The sequence below is a fragment of the Tursiops truncatus genome, chromosome 2, assembly GCF_011762595.2.
Source record: "Tursiops truncatus isolate mTurTru1 chromosome 2, mTurTru1.mat.Y, whole genome shotgun sequence".
Taxonomy (NCBI): Eukaryota; Metazoa; Chordata; class Mammalia; order Artiodactyla; family Delphinidae; genus Tursiops; species Tursiops truncatus.
The window spans coordinates 158,863,177-158,891,166 of NC_047035.1; the positions used below are offsets into that span (position 1 = coordinate 158,863,177).

Consider the following 27,990-nt stretch of genomic DNA (forward strand, 5'->3'; position numbering starts at 1 on the left):
TGGAAGGAGGTAATCATCTTTCTTTGTGCAGACTATCTGCAGAAGGAAAGCAAACAATCTGCAAAGAGCAAAATTAAGGAGAAAAAATGTAAAATTTATATAGCATTTAAAATAGTCAATTACCTAAATGTAGGTTTATGATTAGTCCGTGCATTGTAATTGATTGTATGAACGCAATCAATCATGCCATTTACGGATGATGTATTACCAGTACTTTTCTTACTTGAAAAATTGTTTATCTGAATATCTTTTGTAGTTTAAGAGAATAAAAATATTTTATGTACCTTATTATAAAGCTAGTATTAAATGTACAAAGACTGGTTTTAAAACTGAAAACAAAATCTGACTATCAGTGACCTTGAATACATACATTTTTTTAAAAAAATTAAGCACGTGTCACCAATTTACTTAAGCTTTTAAAAACCACAGTAATTCTGCATAGGGATGGGGTAAAGTGAGATTCTTATTTTTCTCTATCAAATAATTTTAGCGTTTGAAGCGTACACAATGTAATACTCTAAAAGAACATCTTCTGTTTATGCATATGAAGGCACATATTGCTAAATATTTTTAATTAGTTGGCATTCAAAGGGGTTCGTTACATGAGTACACCCCCAGAAGAGTTTGTGTGATAGTGTATTATCTAAATCAGAATGTTCAGAATAAGCATAAAGAATTCTCAAATGTGCAAGTACAATTGTAAAACAGTCCACTTGCTCGGGGCAGGAAACAGAGCGAGGAGTTTTGATTTTATACAATGAGGTTACAAAACCTGAAGTTAATAAATGACTTAATACTAATTTTCTCTGTTTCACCCAGTTTAGAAAATAAGTTGTTTTACATACACCAGGAAATGATTGTGAATATGAAAGGAATTGGCAACAAATGTGACTTCAGCATATAGTTCGTTGTGAACGCGCTGCCTTTATCCTGTGACGGAGCCAAGAGCAGACATATGTCCCATGTGCCTCTCCCAAAACTATTAGGCAGAAAACTAGCAGAATCACTACTGATCTTCCCATTCATGATTTATGACAATGGTCCCTGTGGAAGATGAAGTCTTTTACATGTATTGAGCTCGTTTTTTTTTTTGTTTATAGTCTCAGACATTGTAGGGGGCCAGGCAAGCCACTGGGTAATACGTAGAGCCCAGACAATAATAGCGTAAAACTCTACCAGAAACTGACGAGAGCTTAACCAAGCACAGTGGCCTACCTGGGGTTACTGTTACCGGGGTGTGGCATGTGTTGTCAGGCTTCATTAGAGGAGCGTAGACATTGTTCTGAAGCTAGAGGATGATGATGTGCAGAGGTTGGATAGAAGTTTGTCTGGTTGGGATAAAGTCACGAGTCAGGCTCACCAGTAGTCTTCCAGTTAAAACAGCCATTTACGGGCAGCCGCCGTCTGCTCAGCAGTCCTCATTTTAGAAGTTTAGGGAATGGGAAACGGACCTGTGATCGTATCATATGAGAAGTGCAATAATAAAAGTTTGTACAAAGCACTATGGACGGATAGGTAAAAGGAGTTCTGTCTGCGAGACTTTTAGAATAATCACCAGCATCCGTTTATCTAACTTGAGCGTACCAATAGACACACCTAGGTTTTGTAGTTCCCGGGAACTTTTGAGAAGTGTTTTATCCTGATTTGGTCCATTACCTCAAAGTTGAGGCCACACCCATTTCCCATAATGTGGAAGCCATGGTTTACCATCAGTTAGAGCACAGCCAAGTTCAAGGGTGTTTTCAGACAAGATGCTCCAACCCTGCATAAGCTATATTTACCTTCTTGGGGAACGCCCCTTGAAAAGGCTACACAGCAAGCCCCCCGGGCCAGGGGTCTTTCCCTGCTCTCTGTGCACCACACAAAAATGACAGCCTTAACTCAGCATTTATTTGTAAGGCTATGGATTTTCACTAGCAATGCCCATCTGAAAGCTGTAACTGGCTTTCTCTAACAAACCCGCACAATTCCTTTTCCATATGAACTGACGGAGAGGGAAAGAAGCAACTTTTTAAAAGGCTGCCTTGTCTCTTGCAAGAGGAGAGTGGCTTCCAGTTAGATACCCCAGTGCAGAGGGAGGCCAGCCTTCCTGCTCATCTCTGTGGTTGGGAGCCGGTCCTCGAGTCCCTGTGCACATTTGATTGAGCTTCTGGAGTGATTTCCTCAGTAGCAGCTACAAGTCACGGAGCTGAATGACTGCAGGATTGACAGTGGGTTTCTTGAGATGCAGTGCTGGCTGCTGGAATGATCTTCTGGGCAGACCGTGGAGTGACTGGATGATAGATGACCAACATCCATGCTGTATGAAGCGTGGAATTGAGCAATCACAGAGTTGATCAAAGAAATGCATGAAGGTCTGGCTGAGGTACAATTGTACCAGAATAAAATAGTAGAGCGAGCCCCACACTGGCGGTGTGCTGGCCCCAAATCTCTGTTTCCTCAGCAAGAAATGGAAGAGGTTGGTCTAAATGACCTCCAAAGTACCTTCCGGATTTAGACACAGTGGTATTTTTACTCTTTGGCTGTACCCAGGGCATGACCTGCTGGGATGGGAAATATGTTGGCTTGTATTTTTAATCAAATGTGAAAACAAAAGAATTCTACACTTTTTCTGTTATTATGTTAAATAATTGGCACTTTGTAAAAAACTGAATTACTTGGTTATGGTTGTGCCATCTTTTGATAGCATCTTTTATGATCTGTGAGGGTTTAATAGCAGAACAAAGATAGTAAGATTGTTTTTTTAATTTAATTTTTATTTTACATTAGAGTATAGTTGATGTACAATGTTGTGTTAGTTTCAGGTGTATGGCAAGTTGATTCAGTTATACATATACATTATATCCATTCTTTTTTAGATTCTTTTCCCACGTAGGCTATTACAGAGTATTGAGCAGAGTTCCTTGTTCCCTGTTGATTATCTTTTATTTTTATTTTATTTTATTTTATTTTATAAATTTATTTATTTATTTATTTTTGGCTGTGTTGGGTCTTCGTTGCTGTGTGCGGGCTTTCTCTAGTTGCGGCAAACGGGGGCTACTCTTGGTTGCGGTGCACGGGCTTCTCATTGCGCTGGCTTCTCTTGTTGTGGAGCACGGGCTCTAGGCGCGTGGGCTTCAGTAGTTGTGGCACGTGGGCTCTAGAGCGCAGGCTCAGTAGTTGTGGTGCACGGGCTTCACTGCTCCACGCATGTGGGATCTTCCCGGGCCAGGGCTCGAACCTGTGTCCCTTGCATTGGCAGGCAAATTCTTAACCACTGCGCCACCAGGGAACCCCTGATTATCTGTTTTATATATAGTAGTATGTGTATGTTAATCCCAAATGCCTGATTTATCCCTCCCCTTGCCTTTCCCCCTGGGTAACCATAAGTTTGTTTTCCAAGTCTGTGAGTCTGTTTCTGTTTTGCAAATAAATTGATACTAGTATTGTTTTAACTGGTCTTCTTATACTCTTGATTTTGTGTGTTGCTAACTCAAGTGCTGGTGGAGAGGCAAGACTGAATTTCATTTGAAGATATATTAATTTGATCTAGTGGGCAGTTCTTTGTGAAAGATTTCTAACTGTCTTATATATTTCTCTGTTAGAAGAAGCGGAAAAACACTGATTCATACTTTATTTGTTGATGCAGGGGGAAAATGACCTCAGATTTCAAGGGGTAATCTGGAACCCCAATAATTCTTATTATCGATATATTTGTAAGAACAGCTGAGGCAGCTAATCTGGAAGAAGGTTTATGAGAATGGCTGTTGATGTGTGTATCTATCGCTTCTTAATATAGGAATTCCTAAAGTTCTTTTGTAGGTAGAAACCTACTCTAGTTACTTGTCATTCTTTCAAATGCAAAAGGTTGGGGCTATGCCCTTGGACCACATGCTTACTAAGTGTTGCTTCAAAGGATGGAACATCGTTGTCACTAAGCAGAGCTTTTATCTGCAAAGTTCAAAGGAGTGTGAGGCTGTGGATTTATGCCTTCGTGTCTCCATCCGCCTCTGTTCACCTGCCATTGTGTCGACCGACATGCCAAATTATTTTGGATTAGAACATTCAGGAGCGTTGGCTTATGACGTTGGCCTTTGAATGACAATATAAGGAGAAGTTAGGCTGTGAAGATCCAGTTTTCTCTACGCAGAAATCACAAAGGGTCATACGTATTTGGGAGGCTGAGGAAAGGAGTCCTGTGCTGACACTGGTGTGCTCACGAGGGAGTGGTGCAATTGAACAAAGTCGTCAGCGGCTGGGGTGGGGCTACACCATCCTCACCCAAGAGGAAAGGAAGCTCTTGGCGAGGGGCTGCTCGTCTTCATTCCGCCAGTGTGGTACACAGGACCCTTGGGCTTGGCTGTGTGACGAGGGCTTGCTTATCCCCCCAGCAGTACAGGCTCTACGTCAACGCGAGAGAGTCCATCCGGCCCAGGAGCCAGATTACGGTTACTGTTACTATTACTATTACCGTTACTCTCTTACCGTTGGCCCATCATCTTCACGCAGGAGTACACACGTGCATAGTAATCAGCCACACCACGCGTTCATTCTCATTCACGCGTTCATTCTAATTCTACTCAGAAGTAAACATCCTGGCAGGCCTAGTTGGAAATGTGGGAAAGAAAACCCTCACACGACTTCAGCCTCCTTATTTTTGTCCCTTTGGTTCCCTGTGTTCCTTATCTTTTCTGTGTGTTTGTTTCCTTCCAAGTGGAAGAAGACACGGAAGAAAGTTCAAGATCAGGGAGAGAGTCTGTCTCCACAGCCAGCGACCAGCCTTCCCACTCTCTGGAGAGACAGATGAATGGAAACCAAGAGAGAGGCGAGAAGACCGATCGGAGGAAGGAGAAAATGGGGAAAGAGAAGAAGAAGGACAGAGACAAGGAGAAGGAGAAGATGAAAGCCAAGAAGGGGAAGCTGAGGGGCCTGGGAGACATGTTCAGGTAGGTGCTGCCAGCCAGGGCCAGCCGGCCCCCGTGTGAGTGCCAGCCCAGTGCAAGCACAGCTTTGACGACCTTGTCTTTGAGGTCAGTGGAGAGTCTTCTCTAGTTCCCAGGCTTCGCTGCTGTGTTTTTACTTTCTTAAGGATTGCACTTGAACTATCTCAGACCCTTTTAAAGAGCCTGAAAGATGCTATCTTGCCAACCATGTAAATAACTGTGGAGAGGAAGGAGGGCCAGAGACAAAGGGCCCCCACAGCCGTGTTTGTTCTTTTGTGCGTGTGAACAATTGTTCATTGTTGAAGTTGAACATCGAGCCCAAGTTAGTGGTAGCATATAAAGGTTCATTAATAACAAGTCTAATAAAAAAAATGTTACAAATAGAGCTTCAATTAAGCTGTGTTGATTAATGTAATACTTATTACTTCAGTCGGTAAAGATTTCATTAAATGCAGTCTCTGGCTGTTTCCTGACAGTTGTTTTTGTGCCCCTAAATTATACTCTAGGATTACTTAGCATATCATTTTTTTACAAATCGTGGCTGCACAATAAAAGTGACAAGTCGTTCAGAAGTTGCTCTGAAACTCTCCCATAAACGTTCATTGGAGGTGATTTATAATATTCAGGTATTTAATGTTAAATATAAAGATTGCTTGATTGTTCCATAAATTAAACCCCTAAACATATCAAGATGATGGTTTAAAATTGAAAACAGATGGCATAGCCCCTTGACTCTTCAAAAAGTAGTTATCCTGCATTATGAATCCCTTCCTTTTAGCTTTTTATTAATTGCAAAATGTGAACAGGAGTTTTTATTTTCATAGAATTTCCTGATTTATGGTCCTGAGGTTGACCTCAATAACTCAGGGAGTTATAGATAAGTCAAGGCCGTGAAGCGAGGACACAGGCCCAGCCTGCAGGCTACACACATACCAGATGTGTCCTGTGGATGTCTGGCTAAGTCAAGTGCATGGAATAAGTAAACTACAGACACAGATCACACAGAGCCCGGCCCGTTGGCAGTATCAGCTTTAACTTAAATACGGTCGCATTGCCATATTCCGTGCTTCAGAACACTGGGATTTGCATCCTTTCACACCAGAGTCTTTCTTGTTTATATACCGCTCCTCCTGAATGCATTTGCAGTCAGATCATCTTTCATCATTATATTCCGTGTCCAGGAACACTTACGGATGGAATTGAGCTAACTGCCACTTTATTTCAGTTTCTGTGTTAGGCAGAGGGCTTCTCACTCTATATATGCAAACTGACAGCTGGGAATCAGGCACCTACATAATGCACAGAAATAAAGCTGTTGTCTATCAATTAACATTGAGGGAATTTGCACCCCTGTTTTCTTTAAATCAGAGAATATGCAGTAAGAGGAAACCTCCCCTAGGATATACACATCCCGCCCGGAGCTCAGTCTCACTTCCAGGTGCCCCCCCCCACCACCCCGCCAGTGAAGTCTTCCTGAAGGCTAATGGCTTGTAGGTTTCCTTCATCGGCCAACATTTATCTGATGGGTTCAGTGCTCTGTTCTTATTGAATAAAAAAGTAAGCAAACTTCTAGGTGGTTTATAATTATTTTAGAAATTATACATTATTTTAATTATACATTATTTTTTCTGTAGCTTGGGACTCCAGAGTAAGAGAGGCTTTATGTTAGAGTTTTCTTTTTGGGGCCAGAGGAGTGGTGAGTGTGGGGACCACGGGGAAATATATATTGTTTCAAAGGGACCCTGAATGCAACCCAACCCAGCCCCGATTTTACTAAAAGTTCTGTAAAACACTGTACGATGTTTTCTCTAGATCAGATTCTACAGATTATACCTCTAACACGTAGTGAAAGCCAGCTTTGTGATAAAGAAGTTGACCCATTTGTAACTTCAAAGGCCTGAGTATTCTTAAAAATCAACTTCTGTGTTTAAGTGCAGGGGCTGAAGGTATTTTCTAAAAACTGAGCTCACCGTCTCCCAGTGTTTAGGAATGGCTACTGAGAAAATCATGGGTGTCCACACTTTTCTGGGACCAATTTGCTGGAGTCAGCCCATGTTGGCTCGTGAGGGTCAATTGTTCAGTTTCTAGAAATTTTGCCAATTGATTGTTAAACACAGCCATTGTTAAAAATTAGATAAGTTCTATAAAAATCAAAGGTAATTCAAAACTCAAAACTCATCAGTTCCTAATTATTTTATTACATTTCCTTATGATCTCTGCTTTTGAGGTTATTTGCGCTCACTGTATTGGCACGGCGCTGATACCACACGCTGGTAGCTTAAAATCAGCCCTGTTGGGGGTACTTATACCCCAGGAAGTGTATGAATTCCACAAAACAGGGCTTTTTCTTCCAGGAGAGCCACATACCACCACATGGAGAATGCAGAGATATCCTAACAGGTTGCAGTATCTTGTCTACTTGCCTTGAATGTGGCCATCTTCTCTCTGGTTTCCCTTTGGGAAATGGTTGAAGCTTGCGAGTATTCCTCCTTGAAAAGAAGTCGAGAATCCTTTATTAGACTAACAGAAGCTTTTTGTTTGGTTGTCTATTGCCTCTAACTCCTTCACAGCATTATGAAATGTCCTTAGTATTTGAGAAGACTCTTAAAGCATTGTTAGACTTTTCAAAACCTTTTTTACCACCTTCCATACCTACTGGATCTAATTATTTGAGACTAATAGACTTGCAGGTTGATTCTTTTATGTTCCCTTTTTTTTTTTTTAAATTAACAGAGGGGAATATGGTAAGATTTAAAAATTAGTCTCTTCCTTCCTCTTTGTTCTTTTGAGGAGAATAGGATGTGATTCCCTTAGCAGTGTTGCTTTAAAATACCTTAATCAAAACGTGTATGTGCATATAATTTCTTAGAGCACTTTGTAAGAAGATTCAAGTATAGCTGCCCAACGTAGGCCCGAAGTACAAAGCAGGGGTGTGTGTGTGTGTGTGTGTGTGTGTGTGTGTGTGTGTGTGTGTTGGGGGGTGTTGCTATGATTTGTTTCTGTTTTCTGGTTCAGTTATAACAGAAAGAAGAAGGTAAGGGTAAGGGGCATTAGATGTTGGGAGTCTAGCTTTTGAGGCATGTGAGCTTTTCCCCTTTAGTCTTTTGAGGGAATAATAATATGGTTTCCTTCAAAAAACAGGCTCGCAGGCTCTGCTGCCCACCATCTCTCTCCCCTTGACCTCAAAACACACACACTCTATTCCCACGCCTGTAAGTTGTCTGTGATTTTGTTTACATTTGATGAGGGCCACATAGATGTACCATATCTCAAAAACTGTACCAGAGGAAACCACGGCACCCTGAGTCGGTATTTTTATTCGTCGTTCTATACAGACGACATGGTTTTCTACTTCGTGCATTGAATGGTAGTCACAAAAACAGTTTAATTATTGATAAACAGCTCTAGGAAAGAATGTTGGGAGTCGCATGAGTCACTCCTCTGTTTATAAATTATGGAGTATATGAAGTGCAAAAGCTGCCTTAATGCAAGTTTTTAAATCACAAATTTAAATCTACAAGGAACCAAATGACAAATATAAAGTGTCCCGTGTTTGTATGAATTTCTCCTTGTACGTACTACATCTTCTTTTGCCCCTAAGGCGCTCCCATTGCCTTGATTTAAAATGGCTTTGGATCTGAGAAGGCTGAGTTTCTCTACTAAAAAGGTAAACTTGACTTTGTTGATGTGATCGTTCTGTGTGAAAAGTGCAGGGCAGCGTGAGGGTCTGAAATGTGGAGCCTTTGTGTATGTCTGATTCTCGGATGCATGGCTATTCAAATTTAATACTATAAAATATTTCTGAGAATTCTGCAATTGTATGAAATTGTCACCAAAGAGGGAACTGAGTCCGTGCCGTAGAAGGAGAGAGATCTGTTGTTTAATGTTTGAAATGCATCCGTTTTTAAAGGAAGGCAATAGCATTGTTAAGCAGCGTGTTTGTGTGTGAGTTTCCATCTCCAAAATGAAATAATCAATAAGATAATAAACTCCCTTATTTAGGACAATATTCTCAGACAGTAAGCATTTAAAATTATGTATTCCCCTTTTATCAGCCCTTGAATAAGTGTAATTCGATGCTACTTTGCTTGAAAAATTAGAATCGTTTTCTTTTGAATGTCATGGAATTGCCTGCCCTCTGAAACGGAAGGTTCCTGGACGTGACCCCACTCACGCCTCAGGTGCTTTGTGTGGTGCTGTGACACATGATGGCCGAGGGCCTGCCGCCCCCTGGACCACTAAAGCAAAAGCCATGTTGCACTGTTACCATTAAAACTGAATCCTCCAGTTACCTTGAAAATGATTCCCTGGGTCCCTACAGCATGGTTTTATTCAGTTCTGTACGAGGAAAAGGATAATTTAGTTTGAAAGCTTGTTTGGTTGAAGTCAGATATACGGCTGTCTTTCCCTTTTTAGAATATAATCGTCTTCAGAACGCAGCGAACACGATCAGATTTTAAAACTCGAGGTCATGGTTTGGCTCGCACCTTGTAGGCTTTTGAGAGAATAACGAACACGCGTCTCGGTTGCCTCCCTTACCTGTGCTCACTAACCGTGTGTCTGTACCGTGTTTCTCGTTTAGCCTGGCCAAACTGAAGCCCGAGAAGAGATGAGCAACAAACGAGAGTCCAAATGTCTTGAGAAGCACATATTGCACAGTTCTGGTTTTTGTTTTTGTTTTTTTTTTTAAAACAAACAATAAATTTACTTTCAATGAATTCTTAGTGGCTGTTGACAGATTTTGTTTACGACATCAGCAGTTTTGATGGTTTCGTAACACCCACGATAATCGCTCTGGGACTTTCTTTTCTTGATGTCAAGCTTGGGGGTTTACTGCTTGACAAGGCAGAGAAGTGTTTTTTCCTCTCTTTTCTTGGCCCGTTTTCATAGTGGAAAACCAGAGTTCTCACTGCTGGTGTATTCAGAACTCACCCGCCCACACCCATCGGGCGTGAGGATGGGTGCTTTGAGAGTGCGCAATGTACCGGGTTGGTTTTGTTGTGCGACATGGCAGCTGGGGACACAGGCAGGTAGGGGAACCGTCTGCGGGCGATGAGGTGTGTGGGTTGGGATAGTCACGCATCCATCCATGGACCAATGGGCCAGTGTGAAAAGGACTTTTTGGCAAAGGTTCTTCCCTTGATGGGTTACACAGTTTAGACAAAAAAATGGGGTGGGGGGCTGAGAAAATAGATATCTTTGCTCAGGGATGGCTGAACCAGCAAGTTCTTCCAGGGTGAAAAAGTAGAGAGACGTTGGCAAATAATGACCCTGAGGTTGCTGGGACCCCAGGGAGTGAGAGTGCACACTCTTTTATAAAAACGTTCCTGGCAAGAGCTGCCAGGTGTTGTCATCACAGGTGTGAAAGCTCGTGCAGGTGGATCTCAGACCGTCCTTCCTTTAGAGCAAAGCCTTCATCCACAAACCCCTCATGCTTCATGGCCCCCTGGGATTTCAGAGAAACTGTAGAGTTAGCGCTATCTCCTGAGAATGGTAGAATTGCATCCCTCTCAAAGAGAAATGTGATGATGAAGAGGAAAGCCATGTCATAAGTGGTATTACGTACGGTACTGGGATGGGAGCCTGTGAGAAGAATTCACCTCCGCTCTGACCTGGTAGCAGTTGGCAGCCCGACCCTCGCCCCCTCCCCGGCTGAGCGAACCCCCCGGTGCTGCCGGAAGGAAGCACACAGAACAGTGTCAATTTGCTCACATCAGAAATAGCAGGACGTGTGGGTTTTTGCCTCGGGCCCAACTGCCCTGTGGATTAATGTGACCGGTTTCTTGTTGGCAGAATTGAATGACATCCAGTGCAGCCTGCTGGTGATTCAGGGGACGCAGTTAAAATAAATGTGGAGAAAAATTAGGCCTGCTTAATGAAACACAAGAGCAGTACTTTGTCACGGGAAAGAAGGAGCTGGAAGAGAACGGTTTTGCGTATTATTATTTCCTTGTTTGTCACCTGGACAGAGAACCGGTCCTTTATATAAGTACACCTACTGGGAGGTTTCCTTGGAATAAGTTCTGAGTCTGTAAATCCGTTACTTAGTATATGCTTCTTTTAATTTGAAAGGAAACAGCTTCCCATTTTGAACAGAGGAAAGTAAGCGCCAGACTGACCTCTTAGCAAAGATGAGCCCTGGGGCAGCTGATGGCATCCTTGGCGAGGACTCTTCTAGCTGAAGCAGAGAGCCTCTGACATCTCTGGCGTGGAAACTGACTGCAGAGGGAGCCGAGGGGCGCCCAGCGTGACAGCCGGGCCTTTCTAAGACCTTTTCTGATGTTCTTTAACGCTGCTTTTCCAGAGACCCGCAGCCTGAATACAGAATGCAAGTGTCACGGATGACACCTACTTTATAGTCTCTGTAAAGCAAGCCTTTACGTAAAAGAAATTTTTGACAGTTCTGAGACGCTAAGTCAATTTCAATACCAGACTGTGTAGAAGATGGCATCTTTTTTCTGCAGTTGATGTGAAAATTGAAGGCTAGTGACTGTTCACTCCTTACTAGCAGTGTAAATAAATACCACACACTGTTGAAAACTGCACTAGAAGACAGGCTTGGCTAATGACATCTACCACAGCATAGATTGGAAATATTCTTTCTGAATGTTTTTTGTTACCCTTAGAGACTCTCTCTATCTTTTACATTAAATATCGTGGATCAAGTACATGTTATTCCTAAATGGATTTTTGTCAAGCCACAAAGTATTATATAAAAGTAACTGTTTGATCCTTTCCAGCCGTCTTTTAAAGAATTCCCTGGGGTCGTGACCTCTTACATAAGTGAGTGTTGGATGGGTTTCTTCTGACCTATGTTTAATAATGGCCAGTTTAGAAACAAGAGAGTAAAACTGGGTTAGATTTCCTATCATAGTGAAATAACCTATGGTCTCCTGTTAACCTTTCTGCTTACATTTTTTTTTCTTTTTAGGACGGATGAGCCACCCATGCCTTAAGCTCAGGCCAGTCCCCCAGAGCTGTCTGATCCTTTCTTACTTAGGCTGGGGCGTCGCTGCAGCAATTCTTTCTTCTCTCTCCTGCACCCTGATGCTGGCCTTTCCGTCCTGGATCATCTACTCTGTCCTACCCTCCACCTTAGAGAAAAGTCTGTCTTACCCTACCTCCCCTTCCAAGTACCCCCTCATTTTCCCATTTCCTCCTTTCTCCTTTAGCAAGCCCTGGGATCAATCTCTATCTGCTGCCTCCATTTTCCTGTTCTCTCTTAAACTCCCTTCAATGAAGCCTTCATCCCCCTTGGCTCCCTAAAGCCTGTTTTCATCCGGCCACCAGTGGCCTCTCCTGCTGCGTCTTCCTGCTGTATTCGCACCGTCTCCTCGGTCCGCGGGACCCTTCGGTGTGTGGATTCCTGTTCCTCTCCGAGATCACCCTGCCGGGGTCGCCTTTCTCCCTGCCCACCCCGTCACTGTCTCCTTTGCCACTTCTGGACCTGCCCCGTCCTCCAGATATTGGAGTGCTCCAAGCTCGGGCCTCAGTCTCCGTCTGTTTTCCTCTATTCTGCAACACAGAACGTTTGCATTCTTAGGAAACAGAGCCTCGGGGCTCTAAAGACAGTCTGCTGGCGCATGACTCCCAAATTCACATCCCCCGCTCGGGCAGCTTCTTTGAACTCTAGATCAGCTGAGGCTACCTCTTCCCAGGCGCCTGAAACCTAACGTGCACGGCTCAGGCATTTCTCCGGATTGTTCCTCTCCGTCTTCCTCTCTCACGTAATGGCAGCTCTGTTCTTTCAGTTGGTTGGATCCAAAAGCTGGCAGTAGTCCTTGATTCCTATTTTTCCTTATACCCCGCGTTTAATCCGTTACGTACAAAAGCAAAGGCCCGTTTGATCTGTTCTTGACACACCTCTGCATTCCTCATGCTTTGCGGCATCCCCATCCCCTCCTGGATTGGGGCAGTAGTCTCCCAGCTACACTCCCTGCTCCTGCGCTTGCTTCTCTTCTCTATATTCTGAACTTCGAAGCTAGAGTCACGGCACGTCCCTCCTCTCAACCCCCAGTTGGCTTCCAGGTCTCTCAGAGTGAAAGAGGAAATCCTGAGTCTCCCATTGGATGCTACAGGATCCACCCCTCCCCCCAGTCCCTCGGACCTCATTTTTTCTCCTCTTTGCTCTGCTGACTTCACCCCGACTACCCCGGCCTCTCTTCCCTGAACTGCCAGGCCCTCTCCAGCCTTGGACCTCACCCATCCCTCTACCAAAATAATCTTTTCTCAGGCGGTCACGGACGGGTTCCCTCTTGGACATTTAACATCTTCACTCAAGTGTCAGCTTTCAGGAGGCTTGTCCAGCACCGCAAACTGTTCTCTCTCCCACGGGACACTTCCTGCCCCACTTCTTGGCATTCTTTTTCTCCTTTGCACTCACCACCCCCTAACATATGATCCATCCCACTTACCTGGTTTAATAAAATGTCGACAGTGTCAGGGACTGTTAACCCCTTTCTCCCTGCTGCATCCTGTGCAGACTGCCTGGTGCATCGTCAGTGCCCAGGGAATGTACCAGATGCCTGCTAGCCTGGATCCCCCAGCTCCGCAGTGCAGAACTGCTGGCAGTGCCTGCAACAAGGCCTGCTCAGAGCAGCGTCAGCGATGACCCGAGGAAGCCCGTGTGAGCGCAGTCCAGGCCTCACGGCCTGAGGGTTAGAACGCTGAGGTGGAAGTCTGTGCCCTTAGCCCTGAGAGTGCATGGCAGGCCCTGGGAGCCTGGCAGAAATGCAGCATCGCAGGCCCCACCCCACATCTACTGACATCAGAATCTATGCTTATCAGCCCTGGGGAGCCCTGTGCATGTTACTGGTGGAGAGGCTGTCCCTCCTCCGGCTCCCAGAGTTTGCCCACAGCATCACCCTCCCTGCCCGCAGTGGAAACAGGCTTGGGAACCGTCCTGCCGAGCTGCCTTTCCTTCCCTGGGTCCCATCGCCACTTCCCGACCAGAGTTTCTTCAGCTTCCGTCAGACCACGGCCCTGAACCCTTGTCTCAGGATTGGCTTCTGATGAAACCCAGACTAAGATAATGTGTTTGTTGTGTGAACAGATAAAGAAAATCCATAGAATTGCTAGAGTAGGTGGTGGCAGTGCACGTGAGGAATTTTACCTGGAGTGGTTTTGCATGTTAGGAGTAGTGACCGAACCAGGGCAGGGCTGCTTGTTTCCGCCTTTGGGAGATGAAATCACCTCCTGAGTTGGCCTGTGGCTGAGGGGCTGGTCCCCAGGGAGCAAGTCTTTTCATGCTCCTAGAGCACATCATGTTCTTTGGTTTGTTGTGGAAGTGACTGTTTTCTCTGCTCTTAGTAGTCATAAATGATTTAAGGATTTTCTATTCCATCAGACTTGCAAAAAAGATGATACAGTTTCCAAGTTAAGTCGTCCTGTCGGGCAGGCCCCAACCTTCAGTCTGGAGGCAGTATGGTTGAGGGGTTATAGGTTCAAACAAGGAGTAAGTGTTAACATTACCCTATGGATGTCTTCCTAAGCCTCAAATGTCAGGCTCTGGGCGATGGCGTAAGATCCTGTCCCTAAAAGAAGTCAGAACCTTGGTTTTACTCTCCACAGTTCTCTGAACAGCTGCCTCAGAGAGAATTACCTGGTGGCTGACCTCCCCCTTCTGGGGGCCACTCCCACCAGGTTTAGTTTACAGACTGCCCCACCCCTAGGTGGCGCTCTGGAGCTTTTCCCTCCCAGCCCCACGGGGGCCTGGAATGGTCCTGACCCCAGTGTAAGGTGTGGCTTGACCAAGATGAGGACATCTCACCTCCTTCGTTTCTCCTTCCACAATGTCTGTAATGTTTATAACTTATCTTTCACCTGTATTGAAAACAGCATCTCTGTTTCTCACGATCTTTTGGTTTATGTTACAATTCCAGTCCTTAAACAAAGAAACTAAAGGAACAACTTTACATTCTCTGTCCACACAAAGGAACAGAGACTTTGAACTGAACTGACACAAACTAACTGGAAAATATCCCCACTTTCTGTCCTACGCTCTCTCCGTCTCAGCTCTTCCAGTTAATTTAGAGGGCTGTCCATCCGAGACCACTTCTTGGCCCTCCTTTCTGATTTTGGGGGTGATGGGCTGGTCGGTACAACTTTAAAGAGAAGAGCATCCTTTGGGTGGCGTGCGGTCACTGAGCCCTGGGGGCGGTGGACAGGCTGCCCAGAGCACTATTCTCAATGCTCCTTTAAATCCTCAGAATCACCTTGTCAGGTAGGTGCTCTTTTTAGCCCCATTTTGTGGATGAAGAAACTAAACCCACAGGTTGGGAGAGGTGAACTAGTTACAGAGGCCACCCAGTGGGTGAGGACGGGGCCACTGAGTTCGAAGGCCTGTCCCCCTTTAGGGGCAGGTTTCCACCCCTCTGCTGGGCCACCCGGCCTCCTCAACCTTTTCCTGTGGGTTCTGCTGCGCCAACCCCATGTGGGAGCTGCGACGGCTGTGAAGGTCGTCATGTGAAGTGGCCACTGCTGCTGCGTGCTCTGAACATGTAGACCCCTGCTGCTAGCCGGGAAGCGTGGAACTTAGTACCTTTGGAACCTGGCTTTTGTTCCTATTTGATTTCTGAAGCTTATTCTGTCTGTGGTCCTCTCTCTCTCCAAAATAATTCTTAAGGACTCAGGAATTTTACTGTTAATTAAGAATTACCAGTTGCCACATCCCCTTGTCCACAGCTGACCCTCAAACTGGAACGCTAGCGACGATGATTTTGAAAAGGCTTTCCTCCTGCTCTGCTCTCAGGATGGCCCCCTAGTCCTGACTAGGGGAGGCTCTGACCTCCTTGCTGTTTTCGCACCTCATTTCCCTTCCCTTTCTACACACCTTCGCGATGGATCCATCACTGCTGTCTCGTTTATTTTTTTCTATTAAAATAATTGTGAGGCTGTTCGTCCTTTCCTGGGAGTATGCTCTCAGCGTCGACTTCCTCTTCTGAGCCTCCGGTGTTTCTTCTGCCCCCTCTGTCTCACCCACGCCCCATCCCTGCCGCCCACATCAGCACCTGCCTGGCCCTTGGATGTGCTCAGCCCTGGGGCCTCCCCTGGGAGGCTCTCCCGGCTCCGTGCCTCCTGCCTCGGTTCCTTCACTACTGTGTCCATCTGGGATCCTCATCCCTGGCATTGCCAGATTCCCACTGCTGCTTGCAGGGAAATAATTTATCTAATTCTTGCTTCTATAACTGACTTTAGCCATCAGGAGAGCATCTCAAGTGTACTTTTGAATTCCTAGAATTTCAGGTTTCTTTTCTTTCCTTTTTAATTTTATCTCCTTTTAAAATATAATGCCAAAAACTTTTTTTTTCTTTTTTTTTTTTTTTTTTTTTTTTTGCGGTACGCGGGCCTCTCACTGTTGTGGCCTCTCCCGTTGCGGAGCACAGGCTCCAGACGTGCAGGCTTAGCGGCCATGGCTCACGGGCCCAGCCGCTCCGCGGCATGTGGGATCTTCCCGGACCGGGGCACGAACCCATGTCCCCTGCATCGGCAGGCGGACTGTCAACCACTGCGCCACCAGGGAAGCCCCAGAAACATTTTTAATTGAGAAAAATGAGAGCATCTACTTTATCTCAGTATAGGATGATTCTGGAACAGTTTCAGACAGGTACTCTAAGAAGAGGGCGCTTTTCCTTTGGTGTGTCTCTTGGCAATGGCAAAACACTGATAACCACTTGTGTAGAACACTCTCTACTGCGCACCCAAGCTGTCCTAAGCACACCCGGGAAGGGCGATTCCCCTGAAATAAACTTGGTGTGATGTGTCTCCACATTCAGGTAAGTATAAATGAGCAGTAAACCTCCTGATGGGCCATCATATTTGATAAGTAATTCTATTAAAGATGAACTTTCACGGCTTCTTTGCAAACTGGCGGGTGAGAGTGGAGATCTGGGGCCAAAGAAGTCTTGTGAAGGGCAGCGCGTTCCCTAGATGGTCTTCAGGCAGGAAAGGCACTTACCTGGTGGGGGGGTGTGGCGTGGGCCTCTGGTCCCGATGACTTCTTTTTTGTAGTTTATTGAAGGACAGTTGATTTACAGTGCTGTGCCGGTCTCTGCTGTACAGAGGAGTGACTTGGTTATACACAGATAGACATTCTTTTTTTTATATTCCTTCCCGCTGCCTCTTAAGGGAACTGCCTCTTCCTCCCACCGTATCCAGTGCCCTCTCTGTCACCCCGTCAGCTGTGCTGTCGGGTGACTCGGAAGCGAGTGCGGTAGGTTTGTGCAGCCACGCCTCTCACACAAGAGTCACCTGGGCAGTGAAACGAATTCTGAGTGTTTCACTCCTCACCTGGAAAGAATTGTTTCCAACCATGAGGGGGTGGATTCTTTTCAAGTCTGTTTATGGAGCGTGTGTGATTCTTCGGTAACTGTGAGGTAAAAGCTTTAATCCACACATTCCACGGATACTTACTGGAGGCCTGCTCCAGGCAGGCTAGGCTCGACGCCAGGTGCGGGGGATTGTGTGACGGGTGTAAAGGGAGCCCGAGGGGGCCCTGGGCCTCAGGAGGGGGCCTGTAGGGGTTGAGGGGGGCTCAGAGAGCCGGTGGGCCCAGCCCGGGAGGCAGAGTCAGCCTCCCTCCAGAAGATGACCTCAAAACCGAGGTCCTACAGATGTTGTGACTTATGTATCTGAAGGCGCTTTTGGAGGAGAGGAGTTGTTTTCATCAGAGGGATTCAGACTCCTTTGATGTGATCCTCCTCAGCAAGAAACACATACGCGCCAACAACTCCAGTAAACATCTTGCCGTCTGATCCCTGCCCTTCCTCCTCGTGATGGGCTCTAATGCCGAGAGGCATCAGAGTATAGAGCTTGAGAGCCTGGACTCTGACGTTAGATGGCTCGGGGCCAACTCCCAGCTGTACCCTCGGCAGCCTTGGGTTTAGGGCAACTTCGTGAACACCTTCGTGCTTTACTTTTCTCAGTTGTGAAGTGCGGATCATAATGGTAGCTGCTCCCCAGGGTTGCTTGGAAGCTCAAGTGAGCTGATATGTACAAAGCACTTTGGAACCCCTCCTGGCCCAAAGAATGCGCTATGTAAATGCTAGCTGTTGTAGTCACTATTATTGTTCGGTAATTCCATTTTCGAGAAAAATGTTGAGTCCCACCAAATCAGTTTTACATCTTTAATGGGTTGCAACACCCTCTTTGAAAGATGCTGTTTAGGTGGTAGAAATCCTCTAGGTTTGCAAAGGTGTGGGGGGAGGAGCCTGGAGGCATTTGAGAAGCAGGGTGGCTCATCGTGAAGGACTCCTGACTCAGTTAGGACCTTATCCTGAGGACGCTGGGAAGCCTTTCGAGAGAATGACTTGATAAAATTTACATATTTTTAGAAAATTATAATTTCTAATTTTAAAAATTAAAAGGGCTGAACCAGAGAGAACACAGGAACTCTGTTAGGTCTCTGTTGTAAAAATCATGGCCAGAAATGGTGGTGGCCGAGGGGACAGAGATACAATATACATTTCTCAGGAGGAATGTAGGCGACTTGATTGTTTGGTTAGATATAAAAAACAAGAGAGAAAGAACAGTAAGAAATAATGCCATGTTCTGGCCTGATCGGCTGGGTGGATTGTCACGTGCAGACAGGAAAACCCCGGAAGAGGATCGTATTTGTGTACTTGGAGGAGGAGAGTGACATGTTGTACCTGGTGTTCACTTATCTGCAGGTAAAAGTGGAGGCGACAGAGGCAGAGGAGGGGGAGGCCTGGCGAAGTGGAGATTTGGGAACTGAAGACAGAGAAGGTGACTCTGAGCCCGGGGCAGTATCAGTGGAGGGGCTGCCCGGGAATTGTGTGCAGGGGCAGAGGCCAGAGCTCTGAGGACCCTTCAGATGCCCGGGGCCTCAGCCTGGGGATCAGTTGGCAGGAGGAGATGCTGGTGATCCAGGAGAGGCCGCTGCAGAGAGAGGAGGAAAACCAGAAAAGTGTGGTTGTCAAAGCCAGGGCAGGAGTACGTTTCTTTTTTTAAAATTATTTTATTATTCAAGTATAGTTACTGTATGGTATTATATGTTACAGGTGTCAACATAGTGATTCACAATTTTTAAAGGTTCTCCTCCATTTATAGTTTTTACTCAATACAAACTATTGGCTATATTCCCCGTGTAGTACGGTATATCCTTGTATCCTATCTTACACCCAATAGTTTATACCTCTTACTCCCCTGTCCCTAATTGCCTCTCCCCGCTTCCCTCTCCCTACTGGTAACCAATAGTTTGTTCTCTATGTCTGTGAGTCTGCTTCTTTAAAGAATGAAATTTTGCCATTCACAGCAACGTGGATGGACTTGGAGGGCGTTATTTTGCTAAGTGAAATAAATCAGACTGAGAAAGACAAATACTGTGTGATATCACGTAGATGTGGAATCTAAAAATACAACAGACTACGAGTGCATTTCTTACTCGTTAGAAGGATGTGCTCCCACCAAGGAGTCACAGGTGCTCATGGCCTCGGCTCCATGGGAGCTGCTGACGTCAGGAGGTGTCCCTGGACCCGTGTTGAATGGTGACCGTTGTTTTGTGCTGTACTTTAGTGTCTCTTTGTGATGCCAGTACTGGCAACCTCCTGACGCTAATTCTTGTTCCAAGTTAAGGATATTATATATCAACTCCTGTTTCAGGAAGCAAAGCTCTTTTTTTTTTCCCCCAACACACTCTACACAAGCACAGAGACCTGTGCCAGATTTCCCTGTTTTTGAGCAATAGAAATGATGTTTTAAGTGGCATGTTAATCCCAACTGCCAATTTTCACAAAGGTTTGTAGAAATTAGGATTCGAGGAATTAATTTTTTTTAAGTAAGTTATTACCAAAATATAACTTGGAAGAAAGATGAATAAAATGATGAAATGGTTTTGTTGACTGTGGGATCGCTCTTTCCTTCGAGGTGGGAGAATTTATCGTCTCCCATCTCTGTCCTGTTCCCTCCTGTTGGCAGTTGTCGGGTTGCTGTGCACCCCGTGACCCGAGCGGGTGGACCCTGGTGACTCAGATGCTACGTGACAATAGGACCCTCCTCCACTTTTCTCTCCAAACAAGAAAGATCCTGAGGTCAGATAAATTGCTTGCTTCATCAAAGAACCAGCTTTAAAATTACCTTGTGTGAAAGATTTTTTTTTTTTAAATATTGTGACATTTTAACCATTATGATACATACTCAGGAGTCCTCATTTTCAGACTGTGCTTTCCCAGGACGTATTTTCCCAAGATTCATGAGTGCTTCCGTTCCCGTGGCTTCAAAAAAAAAAAAAGAAATTTTTTTTTTAATAAACTGTGATTTGCAGATATCTTTGTTTTTCAAGGCAACACTGCTGATGTTTTACGTTCCATCCAAGGGGATATGAAGTTTTGGCTATGTTCAAGCTCTTAATGGGTTTAGATACTGTTCAATTGGTATATTGAGCATGGCCGTGATTTTAGTTTATTGCCCTTTCCTGAAGGGTTCCTGGCTGTGCTCTGCTTATATACATCATTTTTAAAAACCTTTTTATTATTTTTGTATGCATTTTTGCTATCATGAATCATTCTGTGTTTTCTGTACTTTATAGCCATTGCTGCATTCAAAAACATTGCAACTAGATTTCTTTCTGGAAATATATTTCCCAGGAAAGTGTAGAATTATATGTATTCCCTGCTGTGACACAATTTTGACTTCTTTTATATTTTCAGTAATAAGGTATTGTAAACTAAGTAATTTTTTAAAAGCAGAAAATGTAACTAGTTAGCTATTGTTTGGTCATAGTTAGAAACCAGTACAAAGCTTTAGAAGGTTATTACGAAGATTTTAGATCTGTCTTCTCAACTTCAATGAACAAATAGAAAAAAACTTATATAACATTTTTCCTGTGGAACTCTTTTCTTGAAAGGTCCCATATTTAAATATAGTTTTATCCATATGGGTCTTATTATCTTTACTGTCAAAGTTTTACGCTTTTTCTCTTAGAGTAGACCCCCGTCTAGTCTGGCAAAACTCCTTTGAACATTATTTTTCTTGTGAGATGAGAGTTATATAGTTCACTAAAGCAGGGTTTTCATACTGTTTCCAGATACTCTGGTCAGCAATAGAACAGGATATTTTCTTCTAGAAGTTTCTTCCACTGTCCTGAATACATGCAGCTGAGCTGCAGCTGTCTAATTAGAGAGAAACACCATTAACGGCCGAATAATAAAGTGTGTGAAGGTGTCTCTGCTCCCCCACTGGAGAAATGCCCACATAGCATCAACAACAATGAGGGGAAATGAAATCACTTCTGACTCAGGGAGCGTGGTTTGCTTCTTGTTTTCTACTGAGAAGGCTTTGTCAGCCCGAATGGCGGTATTGTCCTGAATGGAGGAGGCCCCTGTTGGCGGGTTTTTTGGTTCTCATTTAGTTCCGCTCTCTCCCTCTTGGAAGGCTGTTGGCCCCATCCTGCTGTCCCTTGGCCACCGCGGAGTGACTGTGAGGGTGACATCTTGAGGAGAAAATTAGTTGCTGGGAACTGTAGGACTGAACCAGTTGAGGTATTGATGTGAAGATGGGATCCTTTCCAAAGATGTTGCAAAGAATATAGTCTCCTTTCCTTTATTTGGGAATCTGAACACCTGAAAGGAAACACTCCTTCTTGCCTTCTTATCTCCGTGCTTTTATCTGTGAGAAATGGTTTTGGTTGTAGCACAATAACTGTGGATAGAGGAAGACACGGCTTATTTTTCTCTAATTTAAAAGAGGTCTGAAGATTGACCATCCAAGCCGTGTATGGTGGCGCCAGAGCGTAAGCAATGTCACTACCTCCTTTTTACTCAGCCATCCTTAATATGTATTGCTTTATTTTTTTAATTCTGGTAAAGTACGTATAACATTTACCATCTTATCCGTTTGAAAAAAAAAAAACTTTTTACATTGAGGTATAGTTAATTTACAATGGTGTGGTAGTTTCAAGTGTACAGCAAAGTGATTCTGATATATATGTATATATTCTTTTTCAGATTTTTTCCGTTATAGTTTATTATAATATACTGAGCATAGTTCCCTGTGCTATACAGTAGGTCCTTGTTGATTACCTGTTTTATATATAGGAGTGGGTATATGTTCATCCCAACTTCCTAATATGTCTTGCCCCTCCTCATCCCCTTTGGTAACCACAACTTTGTTTTCTGTGTCTGTGAGTCTATTTCTGTTTTGTAAATGAGTTCATTTGTATCATTTTTTATTTTATTTTATTTTTTTTTCTTAATTAATTAATTTATTTATTTTTGGCTGTGTTGGGTCTTCGTTGCTGTGTGCGGGCTTTCTCTAGTTGTGGCAAGCGGGGGCTACCTTCGTTGTGGTGCACGGGCTTCTCATTGCGGTGACTTCTCTTGTTGCAGAGCACGGGCTCTAGGCGCGCAGGCTTCAGTAGTCATGGCACGCAGGCTCAGTAGTTGCAGCACACAGACTCTAGAGCGCAGGCTCGGTAGTTGTGGCCCATGGGCTTAGTTGCTCCGTGGCATGTGAGATCTTCCCGGACCAGGGCTTGAACCCATGTTCCCTGCATTGGCAGGCGGATTCTTAACCACTGCTCCACCAGGGAAGCCCTGTATCATTTTTTTAGATTCCACATAAAAATGATCTCATACGATATTTGTCTTTGTCTGACTCACTTCACTTAGTATGATGATCTGTAGGTCCATCCATGTTGCTGCAGATGTCAGTATTTCATTCTTTTTTATGGCTGAGTAATATTCCATTCCACACACACACACACACACACACACACACACACACACACACATATTATATACCACATCTTTATCCATTCTTCTGTCCTTGAACATTTACGTTGCTTCCATGTCTTGGCTCTATCTAAACCATTCTCACATTGCTGTGTAACCATCACCACAATCCTTCCCCAGCACTCCTTTCATCTTGTAAGATGGGAAACTCTATCCCCTTTAAACGGTAACTTCCCGTTCTCCATCCCTCACCCCTAGCAACCACCATTCTAACTTTCTGTCTTTCTGAGTTTGGCTACTCAAGGTATTTCACATAAGTGGAATCACGCAGTATTTATCTTTTTTCGACTGGCTAATTTCACTTAGCATAATGTCCTCAAGTTTTAAACATGTTGTAACATGTGTCAGTATCTCCTTCCTTTTTAAGGCTGAGTCATATTCCATCGTATGTATCCACCACACGTTGTTCATCCACTCATCCATCCACAGACACTTAGTTTGCATCTGCCTTTTGGCTGTTGTGAAGGATGCTGCTGTGAACACGAGTGTCTTAACGTGCATTTGTGTCCTCACTGTCATTCCTGGTGACAACTCTGAGCATCTTGTCGGAATCCTAAGCAGCAAGAAGCAGGAAGGGGAAGAGGCAGCTGCTAGTGGAGGAAGCCCCCTTTGTAAGGGTCTTCCCGGAAGTGCCGCCATCCACCTCGATGACCCAGAGACGGAGGCTCACGATGATAATGAAATAGTTAATATGTATGGAGTGCTGGTATGTGCCAACACCGGGAATGTATCGTCCATTTAATTCTCAAAATAAATCCGTGCGGGTGGTCGCATTTCATCCCGGAGGTTTAGTGAGTTGTCCAAGGGTAGTGAGTCACATAGCTAGTAAGAGGCAAAGCTGGGATTTTAACCCAGGAATCTAGCACCAATGTTATGCTCTTAACTACCATCTTCTGTTCCCGTTTTCAGAGGAGCTGGGGAAAACAGTTTTATCTCAACTAGGCGTGTTTCCTCTCCCGACCAAATCGGGGCTCCGCTTCGATGGAGGGGGAGGAGAATGGATATGGGTAGGCAACTCACAGAGTCTGCCCTGGAGCGCCTGCCCCTGGGAGCTGCCTCTTCATCTCACGGTTTCTGAAGCCCAGTGGCCTCTGGCCTCTGAAATTGCAGCTGCTCCGTAGCACTGCGTTGCTGGCCACCGTCACGCTGCCGTGCCAGCCAAGCCCCACCACCGGCCAGATCATTTTGGCTTACCCCAAAAGATGGGGAGTAGACCACAAATCCTGGAATACCTGCTTATATCTACCACTTGAAGTGGTCATGATCTACCCAATGTAGGGAGCCTAGAGGAGCTAGCTGGAAACACAGGAGGAGGGGCTGAATATAGAGATATTTTTGTTAGAAAATTGTTTCTGATATTTACTGAGTAATGATTTCTGCCAGCAGTGCATTACCTGTTTAAAAACATTGTATTTAATCTTTGCTACTACTACTTTTTATAGTTAGTATTTTTATTATTATTTAATAGTGCCAATTGCCACACATCAGGTAACCCATGTCTTTTTTTTTCTTTTAAAAATTTATTTATTTATTTATTTGGCTGCACTGGGTCTTCATTGCCGTGCGCAGGCTTCCTCTAGTTGCGGTGAGTGGGGGCTACTCTTTGTTGTGGAGCATGGGCTCTAGACGCGCGGGCTTCAGTAGTTGTGACTTGCGGGCTCTAGAGCGCAGGCTCAGTAGTTGTGGCGCACGGGCTTAGTTGCTCCGCAGCATGTGGGATCTTCCCGGACCAGGGCTCGAACCCATGTCCCCTGCATTGGCAGGCGGCTTCATAACCACTGCGCCACTAGGGAAGTCCAACCCATGTCTTCCTGATTTTGGAGTAGAAGTTCTCAGTCAGTGTTCTAATGTTGATTGTACGAATTTGGTGCCTTTTAAACCCACTGATTTGTATGGATATATTCCCCCAATATTCCAGCTAGATCTTGTCTTCTGAGACTTAGATGATCATCAGCATTCAACCTTAACCCTCTCTGTAGAAAGAGCTTTCCTTCGTTAGTGTGGAGGAAGTAGTCCTGAAATAAATGATTGGTTAAGACCAATCACCTTCTACTATCCTTTGACTCCTCTTCTTCTTTGTAAATAATAAGGCTATCACACTGAACTTAGTTGTTTGTCTTAAACCCTAGCCCAGTAGTTCTCAACCCCCAGGAATTTGCCCCACAGGGGACTTTGGCCATGTCTGGTGACTTATATGGTTGTCACAAATGGGGAGGGGGTGTGCTGGCATGTGGTGGCTGGAGGCCAGAGATGCTACTTAACAACCTACGATGCACAAGGACCCCCTCACCCCACACACATAGGATTATCTGGCCTGAAATCTTGACAATGCCAAGGTCAAGGAACCCTGCCCAAGCTCAACTGCCGTCCAAGATGCAATTGAGTTGTTGACCTTCAGATAAGTTTCCCTGGATGCTTTGGTGTTTTGTGTCTGATTGTCTCTGGTCCATCTATCGGCAATACGTCTCAGCCATCATTCTGTGTGGAGGACCCCTGCTTAAGAGTTAAAATTACATCGACCACTTTCGAGTGTTTTACAGTCTAGTTGATGTTACGCCATTTAAGAAGCTTACGTGGTGACCTTTCTTACAGTTTATTTTCAACGTGATTTCAGTGCAATAAAGATTTTGCTTTACTTTTAACATATAAATGAACATGAAGAACCTAAGGGGGCATTCGAAGGGGTTAAGGTCAGTCTAAGAGGGAGAAGGGTATTCTGTAGTGGAAAGAACTTGGGGTTTAGAGTTTGAAGCCTTCTTTTCCCAGCCCAGCTCTACCATCTCTGGCATTTAACCCATCAGCCTCAGTTTCCTGATCTCCACTTGCTTCACATTTCGTTTGAAGAATGAAATGAAAGACTGTGTATTAAAAAAGCTTTTTGAAATTTTAAGGTGCTGCATATCTGTCAGCTCCTGTTGTTAAAGTTCTTTCCTCATGGGCTTTTCTCCCCTTAGATTAATTATTCCTGTGTTAGTTCCTAGATAAATATTCTGAGTGCCTTTGCTAAAAAAAAGATGTATAGTTTATTTCTCTCCAGAAATACGTGTGTATACATATATGTGTGTGTGTGTGTGTGTGTGTATTGCCCTCAGTGAAATGAGGTTTACTAATATACCATGATTATACTAGTTTAGACCAGACAGGTCGAACTTCAGCCCAGGAAAAGCAACATAATGATATCCTGTAACAGCTGCTGTAACTGGGGAGATGTGGGGATTTAAACCGACTGTGAGTAGTGTTGGCTCCGGTTCCAGGAGGGTTTGTTGGACAAACATGCGTGTTCTGACAGAGCCCCACTTACGCCTTGTGTTTGCCAGAGAGTCATGGAGCCTCAGACCACACAACAGGCAGAGCAGACGTGACAGTTCTTAGGAGGTGGAAGTGAGTTGGGATGAGAGGAATTCCAGGCCAGTGCACAGATCTACAAGTTCTGTATTGGAATGCTTGTTGAACTCTTTAGACAAATAAGGGAAAATGTGGTGGTTGGCCATCTGTCAGATTTCATGTCCCCTTCCCAGGAGGGGCGTGCTGATTGGAGGGGAGACCCTAAACCTGTCTCTTCCTCCTGAGCCCCTGTCATTCGATCCCTGAACCCATCCCAAGACTGTGGATGGCAGTTACCAGCTGGGTTCTGAGTCATAAACAATACTCAGTACTGTGCGTCCTGGTGGCGTGAAGCCCCAGCACAGAAGAATAAAGAAAAGAGCCATTGCCAGATTTTGGTGTCACACGGTCACCTTCTGTATGTATTAGACTTGCCAGGACCCAGGTGCACTGTAAGAACACCGATTTTAACCAAGTCTGCGAACTTAGATGATTTGTTCTTTAAGAGGGTGATGTGAGTCAGGTAGACGGTGGGTGTGGGCGCTGAGGTGAGGAGCCGCAGACCCGGGGCGGGATTGCTCGTTTTTCTTGGTCTAAGAATTAGGTGTGGCCTCCAGCACTTGGTAATTTGCCTGCACAGCCCTGTTGGGCCTTAAAAGAAAGGGTCAGCTCCTTAATTTTAAATCTGAATATGCAAATCAACTGAAAGATAAAAAATGAAAAGCTCTGACTCCTAATTTACTCTGCAGAGAGTATTCTCAGAAATGTGAATCATCAGAAATTGTTTCCTATCATCGACAGAAAAAAATGCTGACTGACACCTTAACTTTACAGATAATGAGATCTTTGGGGAAGTTTTAATCTTTCATAGTTTCCCGGAGTTGTTTCCTTCCTCCCCTCCCCCAAACGCCAATGACCACGTTATCTATCTGTCTTTACCACTTTCATTTGCTCTGTAAACATAAGGATAAGAATATATTGGAGGGTGTTTTAGCTGTACCTGTAATTAGGTATCTCGTATCAATAGTCAAAACATAGACTTTGAAGCACAATACATATTTAACTGAGGGTGAGTATTTCTGAGTCAAAAAAGATACCCTTAAGCTGTGCGTGTGTTTGCATTACTTTCTCAGCATTTATAACCTGGATGCCAGTTTGAGCATCAGATAGGCAGATGGTAACAGAAATTATTAGAATTATCTTTGTTACTAAATACTCCTGACTTTGTCCTAATAGAAAAAAAAAAGGTATTTTGTAAAGTATCATTCTATCTTTTACTTTTTCTTCTTTCAAGTGCCCTTTTACATAGATGTGTTTTTTGACTTAGGTCTCATTAACATTTCTTATAGGAACTGCCTTTGGGGCAGTACCACGTATTAAATTGTTCTGATGCTTTAGGAAAAGGAAAACCATGGTAACCAGATATAGGGTGTGATTATTTGCCTCTAACGTGGCAAAGTGTTGGGTTTAACAAAAGAAGCTTAATACAAATGTTCCAATTGACCCTTCTCATCACTCAGGCTGCTTAGAGCTCAATCAATCTCTCATTATTATCAGAGTTATTCTAGCAAAGGCAGCAGTGATAGTATTTTTCATAATCACTCCTTGAGCCAAATGTAATTTGCAATTTGTAGTATTGTATTATGAAACAATAATGCATTAAAATGAACAGTGCAGGAATTAGGAGTATAGTGGTAAAGAAAGGATCCAGAGAAGTAGTTGTGGGACAGACTCTCTCAAAATCATTTAAAGTGGACATGACTGATTTCAATGCCAAATTAAGCATTTAGAAAAATCAGACTTGTGTCTTGTTTTTACTATATTGTGTGTGTGTGTGTATACATTTTAATCTTATATGTAATAATATATATATTATTTATTATAAAGTCAACGTAGTAGCTGGGGGGAAACAAAAACAATTACTTAGCATATTATTTGCCTTTGCGTGTTTGGTGTTTTGGGTTAGCGTACTTTGATTACCTGTGTGGGTATGTTCT

General features: G+C 44.3%; 1 protein-coding gene and 1 long non-coding RNA gene across 22 annotated transcripts in view; one reads left to right on the forward strand and one right to left on the reverse strand.

Annotated features, from left to right (window-relative positions):
• The window catches only part of PARD3 (par-3 family cell polarity regulator), a 676,268-nt gene that overhangs the window by 423,933 nt on the left and 224,345 nt on the right, over positions 1–27,990 (forward strand). For all 21 annotated transcript variants that reach the window (XM_033852393.2, XM_073801602.1, XM_033852392.2 and 18 more), the window contains one exon: positions 4,694–4,925. In XM_033852393.2, coding sequence (XP_033708284.1) covers positions 4,694–4,925 — 232 coding nt within the window. The remainder of the gene's footprint in view (positions 1–4,693; positions 4,926–27,990) is intronic.
• LOC141278104 (uncharacterized) lies at positions 7,341–13,789 on the reverse strand. The gene is made up of 2 exons (XR_012330404.1): positions 13,337–13,789; positions 7,341–7,411 (listed from the first exon to the last, which is right to left on the reverse strand). It is a non-coding gene; the product is annotated as an uncharacterized lncRNA (long non-coding RNA).